The sequence below is a fragment of the Leiobunum rupestre genome, chromosome 2 (assembly GCF_980474605.1).
Source record: "Leiobunum rupestre chromosome 2, qqLeiRupe1.1.hap1, whole genome shotgun sequence".
NCBI lineage: Eukaryota > Metazoa > Arthropoda > Arachnida > Opiliones > Sclerosomatidae > Leiobunum > Leiobunum rupestre.
In genome coordinates, this window is record NC_143385.1 from 17,224,611 (window position 1) to 17,242,074 (window position 17,464).

The 17,464-nt window shown below is 37.4% G+C and overlaps 1 protein-coding gene across 1 annotated transcript; it reads left to right on the forward strand.

Moving 5' to 3' along the window:
• The first annotated feature begins 7,616 nt into the window (after positions 1 to 7,616).
• On the forward strand, positions 7,617 to 16,310 carry LOC149956247 (uncharacterized). The gene has a single exon (XM_090165453.1). The coding sequence runs from the start codon at positions 7,644 to 7,646 to the stop codon at positions 15,987 to 15,989; it is 8,346 nt and encodes a 2,781-aa protein (XP_090021579.1). The 5' UTR covers positions 7,617 to 7,643; the 3' UTR covers positions 15,990 to 16,310.
• Positions 16,311 to 17,464: the final 1,154 nt, after the last annotated feature.

Genomic DNA, 17,464 nt, shown 5'->3' on the forward strand with positions numbered 1-17,464 from the left:
GAGGTTTTTCAATTCCGCGGCTTCCCACGACTTAAATATTCTATATTAAGCCTTTTTACCTTGAAAGAGGTTTTTTCTGGCAGATTATTTTTAACATAACTTTGTTTACCATCCAACAACGCTGCTGGTGTATTTTTTATTACCGGTCGCGCTCTAAATACCTATAATTCTATTTTTCTAAGTTGAAATATCGTTTGTTGAATGATTCTGTTGGGAATATATCTTCAGTCAAAGCGCTAACCTTAGCTTCTCAGAATTTGGGCTACGGCAACGCTGACGGAAATATCCTGCCACACAATATTGCTTAGTGCCTGCCACGAAAAGTATTTTTTTCAAAATATTTTTATTTAAATTAAGTGGCTGCCACAAAAAGTAACCTTTTCCAAAATATTATTATTTAAATTTAGTGGCTGCCACAAAAATGTAACCTTTTCCAAAATACTGCAATTTAACTTTAGTGCCTGCCACAAAAAATGTAACCTTTTCCAAAATACTGCAATTTAACTTTAGTGCCTGCCACAAAAAATGTAACCTTTTCCAAAATACAGCAATTTAATTTTAGTGCCTGCCACAAAAAATGTAACCTTTTCCAAAATACAGCAATTTAACTTTAGTGCCTGCCACAAAAAATGTAACCTTTTCCAAAATACAGCAATTTAACTTTAGTGCCTGCCACAAAAAGTGTTACCTTTTCCAAAATACTGCAATTTAATTGTAGTGCCTGCCACAAAAAATGTAACCTTTTCAAAATACTGCAATTTAACTTTAGTGCCTGCCACAAAAAATGTAACCTTTTCCAAAATACTGCAATTTAATTTTAGTGCCTGCCACCAAAGATGTAACCTTTTAATGGCATTGCGTGTTTCTTAGGGGTCAAAAAGGTTATTTAAGTGGTAAAAGAGCTTGGTTAGGTTAGGTTAGGTAAGAATATTTTGGGCTGGGTTAATATCGGGTTGGACAATTCTTGATGCGTAAGGCTTGGTGGCGTTATAGACGGCCCATCTGTTGTTTGAAACGCGTGAATGGAAAAGTGCGTAAACGGAAACTGCGCAGGTTGGAAGTGCGCAAATGGAAACTGCACATTTGCACCCAAACCCTCCATAACGTACAGAATTACACTGAAGTTATTTTTATACAAGTCTTCCGCAAGCCCTCTGCTTTAATTAGTTCGTTAAAAACTGTTTTCGGGTATTCTGAAACGTATGAGAAAATTTCCAAAATCACTTACATAGCGAAGGTGGCGCCACCTGTAGGTCATTTGGCGAACAATTAAAAGCTTTTGGATAAAACCAGTAGTGGTAGTTAGAATCTTAACCTAGCTTTTGGTTATAATAATCAGCCAGTCTAATCACCCAAGGCACCAATAATGGAAGCTATTGATAATCAATTTATGTAATATAGCCAAAAAATATTCTCTATATCTTTAGTTTCTTTAAATTCTTCGGTAATAAAAGATTATAATATAATAAGAACTATAATAATAGTTTATTGTTCGCCAAAACTGTACAAAGGCACCAACTAAGTTGGCGAACGTGCGTTATACAAAATTAGCCAAACGAGGGAAAAAATATATAAATAAAGAAACCGACCGATACAATGTCAAACCAAATTCTATTAAATGACGTAATTGTGGTCAATAAATTGACGTTATACCGGGTGCTTTAGAGAAGTCTGTTACAAAGTAAAGTGGGGTGGCGGAGTGGTTAGCACTTTCGCCTCGCAGCAAGAGGAGCCGGGTTCGATCCCAGCTTGTGGCACTGGGTGAAAACTCGGAACAACCCTTCTGCGTTGAGTTTGCAAGTTCTCTCCCCACTGGTTTAAGGGGTTTTCCCCCGAGTTATTGGGTTTCCCCTTCCATAAAAGCTTGTCTAGGTTAACGGTAATAGTTAGTGTAGGGAGCTGTTGACTCGATCTCATGGCATGCAGGGCTTGTCACCACCCTCCTATGCATTGTAACCCGGCCACCTGAATTAAGGGTTTCAAAAGTCGCATGATGACTTAGGCCTAAGGTGGTGCCTTGGGTATTAGCCTAGCTGATTCAATAATTTACAGGGGTGTTATTTGGATAACAAGGAGTGAAAAAGGTCCCCAGAAAACAATCACTAGCATCAAAAGTTCGGTTTGTTTCTTCAAATGCCATAAGTACAAATTTACCTGAATTAGTAAAAATTTACAAAATGATAACCTGGGGCTCACGCAAATCATTCTAGAACCCGTTCGAAGATTCTAGGGGTGTTACGAATTCGCGACCGAAAACTATGGTTGCGCTTCCTCACGGCGGCGGGCGGAACTGCTCGTCGGCGGTCAAATTTAATGCACTGTGGAAACTTAAGTTCGAAACTTAAGCAGACGCTTGACGTAATAAGACCGCTTAAATGGTTAGGCCTCTTTGCGTCATCTAGACCCGTTTCGGTCGCGAAAAGTTTCACAGCGATCATTAATGCGTTTGTCGTAGGTCGTCAATGTTGCGGACTTCAGACTTGTGTAACAATATTTCAAGATGTCCCAAAAACTAAAACTTGGGTATGGGTAGAAATTCGTGTTCTTTGAGTAACAAGGAGTAAAAACGTCTTATGAGATAAGTGAATAAAAATTTTTAGTAGCAAAAGCTTATTAAGCGTTCGCATCTAGAAGTATGCTATCGTTACGATTTAAAATTATGACAAGGTGATTCAAATTACCAAGAGCCACAGTAAAAAAAGCATTTCTTTGTTTTATGGTTTCTCAGAGGTTACATGTACTGTTACCTAACCACATTTCATTGACCCATTGGCGTGTAGTGGTTCTCTTTTTAACTGATTTAAGTGATTTCTAGTTGGTTTTCTTATTTACCTATCTCCTTTTAAAAATAATAATCAGTTAGGCACCCAAAACACCAACTTAGGCCTAAGCCATATAGCGACTTTTAATGCCATAAAACCGTTGGAGGGGTTGTAATGCGTAGAAGGGTGGCGACAAGCCCTTCATGCCATGAGAGCCAACAGCTCCCTAAACTAACTATTACCTTCAGCGTTGGGAAAAATTCGGCAAAAACCTGTTTTTGCCGGGACATACAGGAAAAAAAGGTAAAAACCGGAAAAATGAAAAAATGGAAAAACCCTTTTCGGGATAAATGAACCATTGATATTTCTATTAAATGACTAATTTGGTCATTGCAAATAAGAGATGAAGAAAAGCCCGAAGAAGAGTGAATAGTATAGAAGAATATCACTGCTTTTATAATTTGTTATTGAATTTTGCCACTAGAGGTGGAAAAACCATGGCAATACGTTTTTCCACACGGTTTTTAACAGGAAAACAACAGGTGGAAAAAACTATTTTTTCCCACCCTTTAACATCAATAAGTTTTTATGGAAAGGGAAAACAGAAGAGCTCGAGGGAGAACCCTTTAAACCAGTGGGAAGGGAACTTGCAAATTCAACGCAGAAGGAGTTGTTCTGAGTTTTCACCCAGTGCTACATGTATAATCTGAGATCGAACCCGGCTCCTCTTGCCGCGAGGTGAAAGTGCTAAACACTCCGCCACCCCACTTGTGTTGTTATGAAGTCTGACACATTTAGGTCAAATGCAGTTAAAATCAGACCATTTCAGCTTCTCAATTAGTGAAAATCTTGACAATACTAGATAAATAAGAACGACAAATAACCGAGATAGGAAAAATGCAATCGAAATTAAGAAAATTGATTATCAATATTTATATTTGAATGACCCATAAGAACGCCATTTTACATTATGGGTATTGGGTAAACAGTCTAACCTTTCTAGTATTAAAATCGCCTTGAATGAAAGCAAGTAGCAAATCCTAAAAATACCGCTTAGATATTTTCCGTATTAAAGCAAAATTATCTCGTAAAGTATCGCCCCTATCGTTGCAGTAGCGCGAAATATTGTTATTATTTCAACCTACAAGAAAACTAGGCGATGAAGAACTTTAACTTAATCGTTTAAAAATACTTAATCTACTACAATCTCGCTTGATAACTATAAAATAAAATGCGTTTATTTTCATATTTCAAATTTATTTGGTAACTAGGATTCATTGCATCTAGAATTTTACAGCAGTGGTGCCAAAATTTACAATTTAAAAGATCGCCAATTTGAAAGTTAAGATCGCCTTGTGGCTATTATTTACAAGATTTTAATGTATTCGAGGTTAACGTTGTGAAGCCTGGAGATTGTAGGCTTATGTACGGGAGACGATTACGGAAAATAAATCCTTTATTTCTACAACAAACAAATATATTTACTATGGCACAGAGAAAATACGAAATAGATATAAAAGAAAGCGGACCCACAGTGGTGCAATAGTATGCATCACCGGTTACCTTACCCCGCTCTTAACCCTTCGGGTCAGAGGTCACCCCTTTCGAAGAATTCCGAAGATGGACCACTCGAGCGAGGATGAGTCGTCTTGACCTTCCCCAACAGCGTTGTCCCAACACAACAAGATAACTCTCTGATGTAAAGGGAAAGGCTGTTATAGGTAAAGCCTACATTTGCTTTTGCAAATGCGTGCATTACAACATTTAGAAGGTCGAGATTGAGATTTAGTAAATGTTGTTCATTTGGGTGTTCTGATGATCTTCTAATATTTGATTAGTTATATTACAAACTAGCTAAGCATAGAATTTTCCATGATTTAAAATGTTTACTTCAGAGGAACCAACAGTCCCAAAGTCATTGTACCAAATAATCTTAAGTACTATTTTTCCTTTTCAGAATTAGAAGAGCAGACGAATGTACGCCACCAACCAATTCCTAAAGAAACGGAAACACTTGGTTTCGATTATGATTTAAAGCTAAGTAACCCGGACTTCATTACAAAAATGAAAAGGTCTCTAATAGGATATGAAATGAAGAAGATGGAACGTTTGGAGAACATACAACCTATCCCAACCACTGTAACGTTGGCTCAATTTGCGTCCATCGTCTACGCCGACTACAAAGACAGGGAAAATGACCAACAATATGAGAATAGATTAAATCTGCCGGAAGGATGGACTTTATTGACTACAGCTAAGAATATTTATTTTGGAGCCGCTTACTGGAACACTCAGAGTAGACAGATTGTAATTGCCCATCGTGGAATCAAAAATATTGATGCAGGCCTCAAAGATTTCGTCGCAGTCATTCTGAGGAATAAATACCTAAGTCAAATGAATTCGGCTTGTACATTGGTCCACATTGTTCGTAACTCATTGAAGGAGAATTTGCTCTCGGATATACAGATATTCCTCACGGGACATTCTTTCGGCGGTTGGTTAGCACAAATAACAACCTCCTTTCTGAAACATTTAACAGTCGACCAAGTAGAAGGGCAATTTCTTAAACATAATTTAAAAGACGGATGTCACGCTCACACCGATGTGTTTGATAGTCCGGGGGCCAAAAATATCTTGCAAAAAATGGCAAAGGACTTTGTCTTGGACTTCGAGGGAGAATCAAGTTCTATAGATCGCTTAAATATAACTAATTACCTGCCATCACCAAATCTAATGAACTGCTGCACCGTTCACATTGGGAAGCTATTCAGGATATTCGAAGATACTTCCACAACACACTCCATTGCCACGATTGAGAATGCCCTGCGAGATATTAGCCTGAAGGAAGAGGTGTTGCAGTGGCCCATCATGGAATCGATACTTGACGACTCTTACTTAAATGATTCTCAGTTTGACGATGAAAACGCGGATTTTTATAAATGGGCCGTTAGACTTAATCGGGACCAGGCTGATTACCAAGGCAACAATTTATATATTATGAAAGATAAGAACGGTGACTTATGTCCACTTCGATACCAAACTATACCCGTTGAAGAAGAAACTGCGATTAATATTATCTCCGAAATGGAGACTGAATTCATCAAAAACTGGGACGAGCTCCATTGTTACGGAATATTTGAAACTGTTTCGTTATTCAAAAAAGAACTCAAAGAGGATGAAGCGTACTGCATTAAAAGTAAATTAAAATTACTTAAACGTAAATCTAAATCCACTTCTTTGGATGAAGAATTTTGCCATCTTATTCAGTTCTTAAAAACACTACTTAATCTCTTCCCTGACCTAATAACGAACGTTAAACGTGCTTTATTATCAATTAAAACCGAGACGTTTCAAGAAAAAGAGATAGCTTTTCGAAAATATCGCGAAATGATCGATTTATCAAGCGCGCAATTTGGGCCTTCCAAGATTCACCAGGAACTTCAATCTTTTATTGAACAGAAGTCTGCGAAACTATGGATCATTGAAGCTTTGGAAAATACGGAGATTGTAATTGCTCAGATACACGGCAAATTAAAGGAAAGGAACAATTACTATCCGTGCATGGATTTTCGCACTGCTATGAAAATAAATCTTCAATTTGATGATGTATTAACGGCAACTGGAAAAAACGTATTTCTTGTACATTTCCAAGGTTACGAAGAATCGGAAACGAGCTATGAAGATTACTTTGAAAACATTTCCGGAATGTTGGTCAGAGAATCATTGAAAATTATCCTGGTATTCGATAAGAAGGGAAATAAATTTAGCGATTTTGTGAAAAGCTACGCGAGCTTCAATTATAGAATAGTCGCAATGACGGAATGGAATGGAGTTAGCTGGGAAGATTTCACTTTGGAAGTGAAAAATAACCTTCTTTCCAAGAAACTTATAAAGTTTCAGGGAGTTAAAAACCACATCAGTCTCAATGAATTGGGCCGCTTCAGTTCTAGAAAATTAAATGATATTTTGGACTCGAACACGTTGGTCAAGCTTATGAACGACGAAGAAATCATTGTGGGCAAGAATTTACAGGCTCTTGACCATTCTTACATTCCACGTAAAATACAACGATGCATTAAAAGAGAAAAGATCATTGACGAACCATTTCAGCAAGACCAATTTCAACGTGAAACGGTAAACAAACAACATAAGACAAGCGAGTCCGAACTTTCAGACTTGAAAAGTCGGCCATGGGAATATCAACCTAATACGGCCCAAAATAAAATAGACCTCTCAATTGGTCAAATTAATGTAGTTTTAGGTAGTGTAGAGAAGTCTTCATATGTTTCAGGTATTATAGAGACATCTTCATACGTTTCAGGTAGTATATCAGGTAATATATCTTCATATGTTTCAAGTAGTATAGGGAAATCTGCATATGTTTCAAGTAGTATAGGGAAATCTGCATATGTTTCAAGTAGTATAGGGAAATCTGCATATGTTTCAAGTAGTATAGGGAAATCTTCATATGGTGAACCTAGTATGGGGAAATCTTCATATGGTAAAATTATTATAGGGAAATCTTCAGTTGGGTCGCGGGGGTCTTCGAAAATGAAAGCAAAACGTCCGGAAAGTCTGTCTGTCACGCAACGAAAATATCAACCAAGCACCGACAGTAATTTGAGCAACACCGATGGTCATGACGATATGGACGAAGACGAATTTCTGCGACAAATTCCTAAGGTAGTCATCTTAGTTGGTCAAACCGGTATGGGAAAAACTACAGTTTTGACGCAACTGGCTGCAAAAATGAAAACAAAACGTCCAAATATATGGTTGTTTCGAATTAACGTGAGACACCACGGCCATGACTTAAAAACGTTGATTGAAAACGAACCTTATTTTGACGAAAGAAGTGACAAAATTGCTTTAAATTTTTTAATGGAGAACATTTTGTTAAAGCAATTAGAATCACCACTCGATAAACAATTATCAAAATGTATATTACTTGGTCAAATTAAAGCTGCGTTGTTCGTTGATGGATTTGACGAGGTCATTCCTAAGTACGAAACCATTACTTTGACGTGGTTAAAAGCTCTTACGAAATCTATTTTGGCGAAAATTATTGTAGCAACCAGACCGAACGTGAAGGCACAATTAGAGAACCATTTGGAAACATTTTCGAACACAATTTTACCATTGACTCTTGAAAACCAACGACGATTGCTTTTGAAACACTCCGAAAATCCTCTAGATTCCAAACAACGCCTAGAAAGCTACTCCTTCGATCTTTTTGAGAAACTGAACCCGACCCTCGACGACATGGCAAAAGAATTAAACGGAACCCCGTTACAATGTAAACTGTTGGCCAAATACTCGTTACTAAGATTAGATCATTTAAGAGAAGTTTCCCTAGTAAATATGCTAGAGTATTTCGTGAAAAAGCAATTCGAAATGTGGAAGAACTTAGAAAAAAATCAGGCTGAAGACGTGAAGTATATCAGATACAAGCACTGGCAATGCGCGTCTCGAGTCTTGTTGAGGGAGGAGGTTTACAGACAATTATTTCCCAAAAGTTTAGAAAAGGAATTGAACGTAATTTCCGATTTGAAGGTAGAGAAAGCGGGATTTTTACGAGGTACGAGAGAGAATTGTCAATTTCTTGACCGAATTTTCGCCGATTACTTCGTATTTGAATACTTTACCACTTTGCTCGACAGAACGGAGGATCAGAAAATTTTCAGAAAAACATTACTTTCTGAATCCGAGCGAAAAATAATATTTTCCGAAATAATGATTCGACGAAATTTAAGAACAGTTAGAGCTTTCTTAGATCGGTACTATCAGCGACGTTTGAGGGAGAAAAAAGACGATGAAATGAAATGGTTGTTGAAGTGGTACATGGACATTGTAGACGAAGCGTGGTCCGCCGAGAAGTTCAAATTATTGAACGATTACGGCGAAACGGCTTTGTTTGTATTAGCGAACGAAAGGCACGTGCACATATTGGGTGGCATGCTTGAGCAACTGAATACGAAAGAGGACTCTAAGAACATTCTACTTTATTTGAAAGAGAGAACGAAGGATGGCTGCACGGCTTTGGACTCCGCGAACCATAACGGAATCTGTGATATCGCCCTGTCGCCAATTCAATATGAAGCGGACATATATGCTAGAAGCAAAGGCTGGTTTTCACTTCTCAAAAAGGCCCTGAAATTTGGGTCACGGCTGCAATTGATTGGCCATAAAATTTATAAATTATCTCGTCCTTTTAAAACCTTCCAATCTTTTAACTTGATTTCGCTTTTAACTAGAAAAAAATATATTACAGAACCAGAAACTGTTCAAAGTATCTACACTGCGGTTCCATCAGACGAATTGATTTTAGAGTTTAATTGTAAATTAATTTTAAGCAATCCAAATTTTGAAGAAACAATCAAGAAATCATTTTCAACAAAGTCAGATTCTAAAATCTCGCGACTTCGAAACATCGCTCCATTTCCAGACACACTTACTTTGGCGCAATTATCACGTCAAGTGTACCAAGATTTCGAAACAGCTCGCGACAAAGCATCAAAACCCGATAATATTTGTCTGCTCTTACCCCATCTAGTGTACAAATACGTCAAAAGATATCTAGTCAATGCTCCGAAATACCACGATACGTTTCCTCTTGGTTGGAAACTACTAACAACAGCTGAAGACACGAACAAATACTTCGGTTCCGCGTATTACAATATTGAAGATAGACAAATTGCGATAGTTCATTGCGCTGGAGAACCTAATAATTGGAACTCATTAATTGCAGACATATTAAGAAGTGTTCTGAACAACTACGATGTCAGTCAGATCAGTTCAGCGTGCTCCTTCGCTAACATGATCTGCGCAGCTGTTAAAGACAACTACGATCAAGATCTCCAAGTTATCTGCACAGGTCATTCTCTTGGAGGATGGTTGGCTCAGATAACCGCTTTCTCACTCAAGTACCTGACCGTCCACAACCGTCGCTTTAAGAAGATTCCGAACTTGGAAGGATTCCACGGACACACGGAGGTTTTTGATAGTCCGGGTTCTAAAGACATTTTAATAAAACTAGCAAAAACCATGGATATTTCCAATGGCAAAAACATATTTTTAATCGACTCATTGGATATAAGCAACTACCTCTCAGCCCCTAATATCGCGAATGGCTGCGGCGAACATGTAGGGAACGTTTGCAGAATATTTTCAAAGGATGCAGTGGATGATATAAATGAGAGCTATACGCACGACGTTGAGAATATCATAGAATCTTTAAATAACCCATATTTCAAATATGTTTCGCAGTGGCCAATGATTAAAATTTCGTCATCTGATGGGGCCAAGACCGAAATTGAGATCGAGAGTAACTTACAACAGTCAATAATGAATCACGAACAGAACGCCAAATACTATCCGATCAGATATCAATCGAAAGAATACCGTGATACTGAATGCTCCGTTAACGTTTTTACAACTACAGAAACTCGGTTCATTCTAAACTATCAAAGTTTAATGGAAGACAAACTGTTTAAACCAAAATCGTTATTAAACGAAGAACATAAGATTTCGGACATCGACACTTCTTTCATTCTTGATCAGTTGAAAAATCTCCGAATACACGATAACTCTGTTCAAACAAAAGATTCCTTTAAGAAACATGTACCGTTTGTAAAGATTCTTCTACGTTTATTTCCTACATTAATAGAAAATTCCGAAGTTGAAAAGAGAAGAACAAAGTACAAAGACACTCTGAAGGAATATCGTAAAAGAATAGAAGCCTTTTCGCAGTATTTTGAGCCTGAGAAGTCTGATTTTATACAGGATACGCTTTCACGTGGCCTTAAGGTATGGTTAGTTGAAACTGACGCCGACATCGATGTCTTGACTGCCAAGTTGTTTCGTCAATTTTCGGAAAAAATAGACAAATCTGTAACTTGCTATAGCCTAGAAAGCGTTATGACCTTAAACGAACAGTTAATTTTCATCAAAGAACTAAAGTCCATCGAATCAAAAACGATATTTCTTTTGGAATGTAAAGTCCATTTCCATTCGGAACAAAAACTCAAATTACTTCTCCAAGAAGTTTTCGAACTTCGATTACAAAATCAAATCATTTTGGTAACTTCCAACCTAGATATTAGAAAATATGTTACACGCTTGTTTGGTGAACTCGGAAACACTACCTGGTATTATCACAAAATTAATTTATGGAATTACCTTTCTGTGAGAGGAAAAGAAAATATTCTTCATAAAAAATTGGTTAAGCTACAAGCAGCGAATGAATTAATAAGTTTGGCTGACTTTTTAGGTGAATTGAATAAAACAGCAACCATTTCAGATTCAAGAGCATTAGAAAAATTAATAAAAGGCGAAGAAGTTAACCTCGGAACCCCCGTTGAAGGCTTGAACGAAGTATTAGATTATTACATCCCTAGAACACTCGTACTTCCAAAATATAAAGTTTCAAAAGATATTTTTAAAACGCTCAATGAGACCGACGTGTTTGTCATAACAGGTACAATAAAAAAACAGGGATTAAAACAACTGGGAGTAAACGACGAAGACGTGACTGAATTCCACCCAAAAATTAATCGCAAAATAGTCTTAGTGGATGATCCAAAGATCAGTGAAATTTGCCCAAAAATAAATGAGAAAATAACCAACGAAAAATTTAAAACAATTTGTCAACAGGATAAAGATCGAAATTATCATTTATTGAAATACAAAAAGAGAAAATTCTACTGGCTGAAAACGAACGGAAGCTGGACCAATATACGCCAATTCCTACACGAGAAACGTACGAACGAAATGTCTTTAAGTACTGACGACTTCTTCCATGAAAGAACATCAATTTTCGAAAAAAACAACGTTCTGTATTCCGAAAATGACGTACAAGATTTACTAGACACCAACAAAACTATAATACTGTGTGATAATGCTGGAACCGGAAAGACAACAGCATTAAAATCCCTAGCTTTGAAGATCAAAGAAAAACTAAAAGATGTATGGGTATTCCATGTTAATTGGAATTCAGATCTATCAAGAAAACTGGAAAAATTTGAAGCTAATGATCAAGGTCACGCTATTTCATTTTTCTTTGATAATATCATTTCATCGCAATTACCAACACAGTTTGATAAAGATATATTATTAACAACACTTACTAAGCGTAGTACAGCTAGAGTAGTATTGTTGGTTGATGGATTAGACGAAATCAAAATAGGCTTCGGAACAAAAACGATAGAATGGCTAAAAGCCTTTGAAAATTGCAACTTAAGGAATATGCTTTTGGTCACTCAGCCACTTTCAAAGGAGTGGCTTGACCGCAAATTTGAAACGTGCTCTTGCCGGTTACTACCTTTTAACAAGGAAAATCAAACGCAATTTTTTATTAATTTCTGGAAAACCAAAGGACGAATATCTCTGAATGAAAAAGAGCTGACGAAGCGAGCGATTAAATTAATTAAAGAAAATTCCAATAACGTTGAAGATTATATAGGGATACCACTTCAGTGCAAACTGCTGGGCGAATATTTGTCGACTAAACTTTTTAACATCGAACATACGAATCTTACTTTATTAGAATTGTTGAGATATTTTGTGGATGCCGAATTTATAATTCAAATTTCCAATAAGCTAAAGGAACACGTTGAAACTAAAGTGGAGAACTGGGAATACGCGATGCAACTACTGAGAGATGATATCCGAAACCAGTTACAAATATTTCTTAAAAACGAAACGCGCAAATTGGAAGTAAACGTTAATTTTGTACAGACAATTTTTGAGGATTTTTTTGTGCATCAAATCTTCAATAATCTTCTACATAACGAAAACGAAACCCAAATATGTCAACTTTTTTTCTCGAAAATACTACTGCTCAAGGAACTGAAAACCGTAAGACATTTTATAAATTTACAGTTAACTGAAACGGACCTGTACCAATTAGAGATAAAAAAAATTGAACAATTGTTAATTGACTACGTTGGAACCGTGGAAAAATCTTGGGCTGATAGTAAAGAGCCACTGTTGAATGAAGATAGAAAAACGGCCCTAAATTTGATCGCATCCGAAAACCAAGAAAATATTTTTAAAATTATGATCAAAGAAATAGCCAATAAAGATGTATCAAAAAATATGCAAAGTTACATTGCGGACAAAGGAATTGATGGAAATACGGTATTGCACAATTCAGCGTTACTTGGATTGAATATATCGGTACTGATTAATTTCGGAGCAGATGTGAATTTACAAAATGACAACGGCTGTACTCCCCTGCATCTCGCTTCTTTTCAAAGGCTTTCGTTTACAGTTAAGGATACGAAATACGTCGGTGAAACGAGGCGACTAGCTACGGCACACTCACTAATTAATTCTGGCGCTTCTGTAAATGCGCTAAATTGTGACGGAAATAGTCCACTTCATTTGGCTTCGTTCAGTGGATTCAGAAAGGTTGCGAAATTACTTATTCGGTCAGGGGCAGACATCGATGCGGAAAATTACAAAGGAGTTACGCCTCTTCATTACGCGTCTGGATTTGGACACGGTGAGACTGTGCTCACACTGATTCAAGGTGGTTCAGACATCGATGCGGAAGATGCCAAAGACGCTACTCCGCTTCATTTCGCGTCTGGATTTGGACATCGTGATACCGTATTGGTATTGATTCGAAACGGAGCAGATTTAGATGCGAGAGATAAGAAACGTGACAGTGCTCTTCATTGGGCGTCGATAAATGGGCATACCGATACGGTGCGTACCTTGATCAAAAATGGTGCTAACGTTAATAGCAAAAATAGGAAATCCCAAACTGCTCTTCATGGCGCTTCGAGAAAAGGACATGGCGATATCGTCTCATTATTGATTCAATCGGGAGCCGACCAAAATTCGGAAGATTGGGACGATGCAACTCCTCTCCATTACGCGTCGGAAAACGGACATGGTGGTGCCGTGTCATTATTGATTCAATCGGGAGTCATATTAAATTCGGAAGATGAGAAAGGAGCGACTCCTCTTCATTACGCGTCGAGAAATGGGCATCGTGATGTTGTTTTTTTATTGATTCAATCGGGAGCCGACTTCAATTCAAAAGATGATAAAAGTGCAACTCCTCTTCATTACGCAGTGATGAATGGACAGTGCGATACCGTGTTAGCACTGATTGAATCGGGAGCCAAAGTGAACTCAAAAGATAGGTATGGAGCGACTCCTCTTCATTACGCTTCGGAAACCGGACATTGTGACTCTGCATTAACTCTAATTCAATCGGGAGCCAGGGTAAATTCGAGATGTGTGAAACGAGTGACTCCTCTACATCACGCATCGAGACATGGACATCGTGATATCGTGTCATTATTGATTCAATCGGGAGCGAAATTAAATTCGGAAGACGAGAATGGAGCGACCCCTCTTCATTACGCATCGATAAATGGTCATCGCGATATCGTGCCATTATTAATTCAATCGGGAGCGAAATTAAATTCGGAAGACGAGAATGGAGCGACCCCTCTTCATTACGCATCGAGAAATGGTCATCGCGATATCGTGTCATTATTGATTCAATCGGGAGCCAAGTTAAATTGTGTAGACGAGGAAGAAGCGACTCCTCTTCATTACGCATCGAGAAATGGACATCGCGATATCGTGTCATTATTGATCCAATCGGGAGCCGTCTTTAATTCGAAAGACAAGAAAGGCGTGACTCCTCTTCATTATGCATCGAGAAAGGGCCATCTCGAAATCGTGCTTTTACTGATTCAATCGGGAGCAAACATAAATTCGGAAGACGAGAATGGAGCGACTCCTCTTCATTACACGTCGGAAACTGGATATTCTGATGTCGTGTTATTATTGATTCAATCGGGAGCCAAATTATATTTGGAAGACGAGAGTGGAGCGACTCCTTTTCATTACGCCTCGAGAAATGGACATCGCGATATAGAGTTGTTATTGATTGAATCGGGATCCAACGTGAATTCGATAGACCAGAAAAGATTGACTCCTCTTCATTACGCGTGGCTTAATGAACATTATGATACAATGGCGCGTCTGATAAAATCAAGCGCGAAATTAAATGCTCGTGACGAAGAAGGCGGGACGGCTTTGCATTGGGCTTCGCAATTAGGACTTTACGATACGGTGGTCGCGTTACTAAATTTGGACGCTGAAGTGAGTTTGAAAGACAAAGAAGGCAGGACAGCTCTTCATTGGGCCTCCGGGTATGGACACCTCGAAATCGTGTTAGCGCTGATTTTAAATAGTGCGGACGTGGAGGCGAAAGACAACGAGGGCGCGGCCTCTCTTCATTGGGCCTCGGATTGTGGGTTTAGCGATACCGTGCTTGCACTGACTCAAAACGGGGCAATTGTTGATGCGAAAGACCAGATGGGAGAGACACCGCTTCATTGCGCATCTGGATGTGGACATCGCGATACGGTGCTGGCATTGATTCAAAGAGGTGCAAATGTAAATGCGAGAAATGAAGAAGGAGAAACACCTCTTCATTTGGCGTCGATAAATGGGCATTCCGATACGGTGCTAACGTTGATTCAAAACGATGCAAAACTAAATGAGAGAGACGCGAAAGGAGAGTCCGCTCTTCATTGGGCTTCGATGAATGGGCACGGCGACACGGTGCGTATGCTTGTTCAACACGGTGCTAATGTGGATGAAAAAAATGAGAAAGGTGAAACTGCTCTTCATTGGGCTTCGATGAATGGGCATACCGATACCGTGCTTATTCTTATCGAATATGGCGCGAATGTGGATGCACTCGATAAAGATAGACGTACGCCACTTTTTTGGGTATCGGGGAATATGCTCAACTCAATAAAGCTATTAAACCAAAACCGTTTAGGCGGAGCTTGTATTAAAGGTCGCGACGAAGTCGTACGTCACTTAATAGAAAATGGAGCAGCGGTAAATGCTCGCGATTTCCGAAGCAACACCCCGTTACACGAAGCGTCGTCGCGAGGTCAGCCAAGTATCGTGTCCATCCTCTTAGACCAAGGTGCCGATGTAAACGCCCGAAACGCTGAAGGAAATTCCCCTCTCCACAACGCCGCGGCTAATAAGAACTCGGAAGTGGCGTCCATTTTATTGCAACGTGGAGCATTAATAAACATGGCCAATATTTGCGGCAGCACTCCAGTAGTCGAGGCAGTTGACAAGGGCGACGTGAATGTTTTTGAAGTTTTACGGAAATACAAACCTGATATGACAATTTTTAATGTTCGAAACGTGAGACAACAAATTAGCGTCATGTGTTAATAAAAAAATATAAGCTTTATTCAAGCCATTATAAAATATATATTGATATAAGTAATTAAATATACGCAATAAATTTATGAAAGCAATTAAATTTATGGGAACTTAAAAATTCTATGTTTAACTTTTAACTTACGTTACTGTTACTACAAGCCATGTATTCTTAAAGAGGGAATCCTTTGAAGGTTATAGTTAAGGTAATATTAGGATCAGTGTTCTGCCGTTTGATTTTTGTAGAATATTTCAGATAATTGTTTGATTAATCCTCTAGTTTTGGTTTTAAAAAACTTGACCAACTTTAAACAAATACATTTGGATATTATTAAAAGCATCATAAATTAAATTTAAAAATCGTTTAATTTAAATAATTTTAAAAATCAAAGAAAATCATTTGATTTAAATCATTTTAAATAATCATTGATTTAAATCATTTTAAATAATCATTTGATTTAAATCATTCTAAATAATCATTTGATTTAACCATTTTAAATAATCATTTGATTTTAATAATTTAAAAAAATCATAGAAAATCATTTAATTTAAATAATTTAAAAAATCATAGAAAATCATTTCATTTAAATAGTTTTAAAAATCATATACAATCATTTGATTTAAATAGTTTTAAAAATCATATACAATCATTTGATTTCCAAATTATTAAAAAACAAATGATTTAATGATTTTTAAGATTTTTCACTGATTAACGAGGATTTGCAATGTATAAAAACAGAACGTGAGGTAGTTCAATATCATTAAAATAAAAAAAATCGATTTATTGGATTTGGCACAAGATATAAAATAATCGACTCTGATTAATGAGTATTTGCAATGTATTAATTAATTAGACGGGTAAAATAAGTACAGGCTGCTTCAAAATAAAAAAGTATAAAAAATGTTTCATTCTGGAAATTGGTAATTTTGTATAAAATATTTCAATTTTTGCTATATATTTTTGTATGAAAAATAAATGTATGAATATCAATTTTTGTTTAGTTAGGTTATTTTAAACGACTAACTGACAAGTTACATTAAATCCGTACATACACGTAAACAACAGGAAGCCAAAGACGGCTCACAACACGAACAAGGTGCTGAAAACTTGGTAACCCGCAGGTCCCAATTTTTAGCCTAAGTACAATATCTGTGGCACCTAGGAAACGTGTAGTCGTATGGAGAATTCCTTATTTTCAATAGGTGCTGAATTAAAAACTTCAAGTAAATTGCCAAGAACTTATATTCCCGAGAGCCAGGACCTGCAAGTTTCTATATTTTAAAATATGTTTGTACTCATTACGTTTTAAATGTTTGGACGGGCGGGAGATCAGACGTTAACCGATCAAAAAGTGTGCTCATTCACGTTTGAATAATAAATCTCATAGCTCTGGAATTAACCGCAGCTTCAACTTCGAGGAGAATGGTTTAACATGACCACGGACACCACGAAGAGCTCACTTTACAGTACTCACTAAACGGTCCAA

Excerpts from the sequence above, each read along its gene's own strand:
- LOC149956247 (XM_090165453.1), top strand. The coding sequence starts at position 7,644 with ATGGAGAACATTTTGTTAAAGCAATTAGAATCACCACTCGATAAACAA.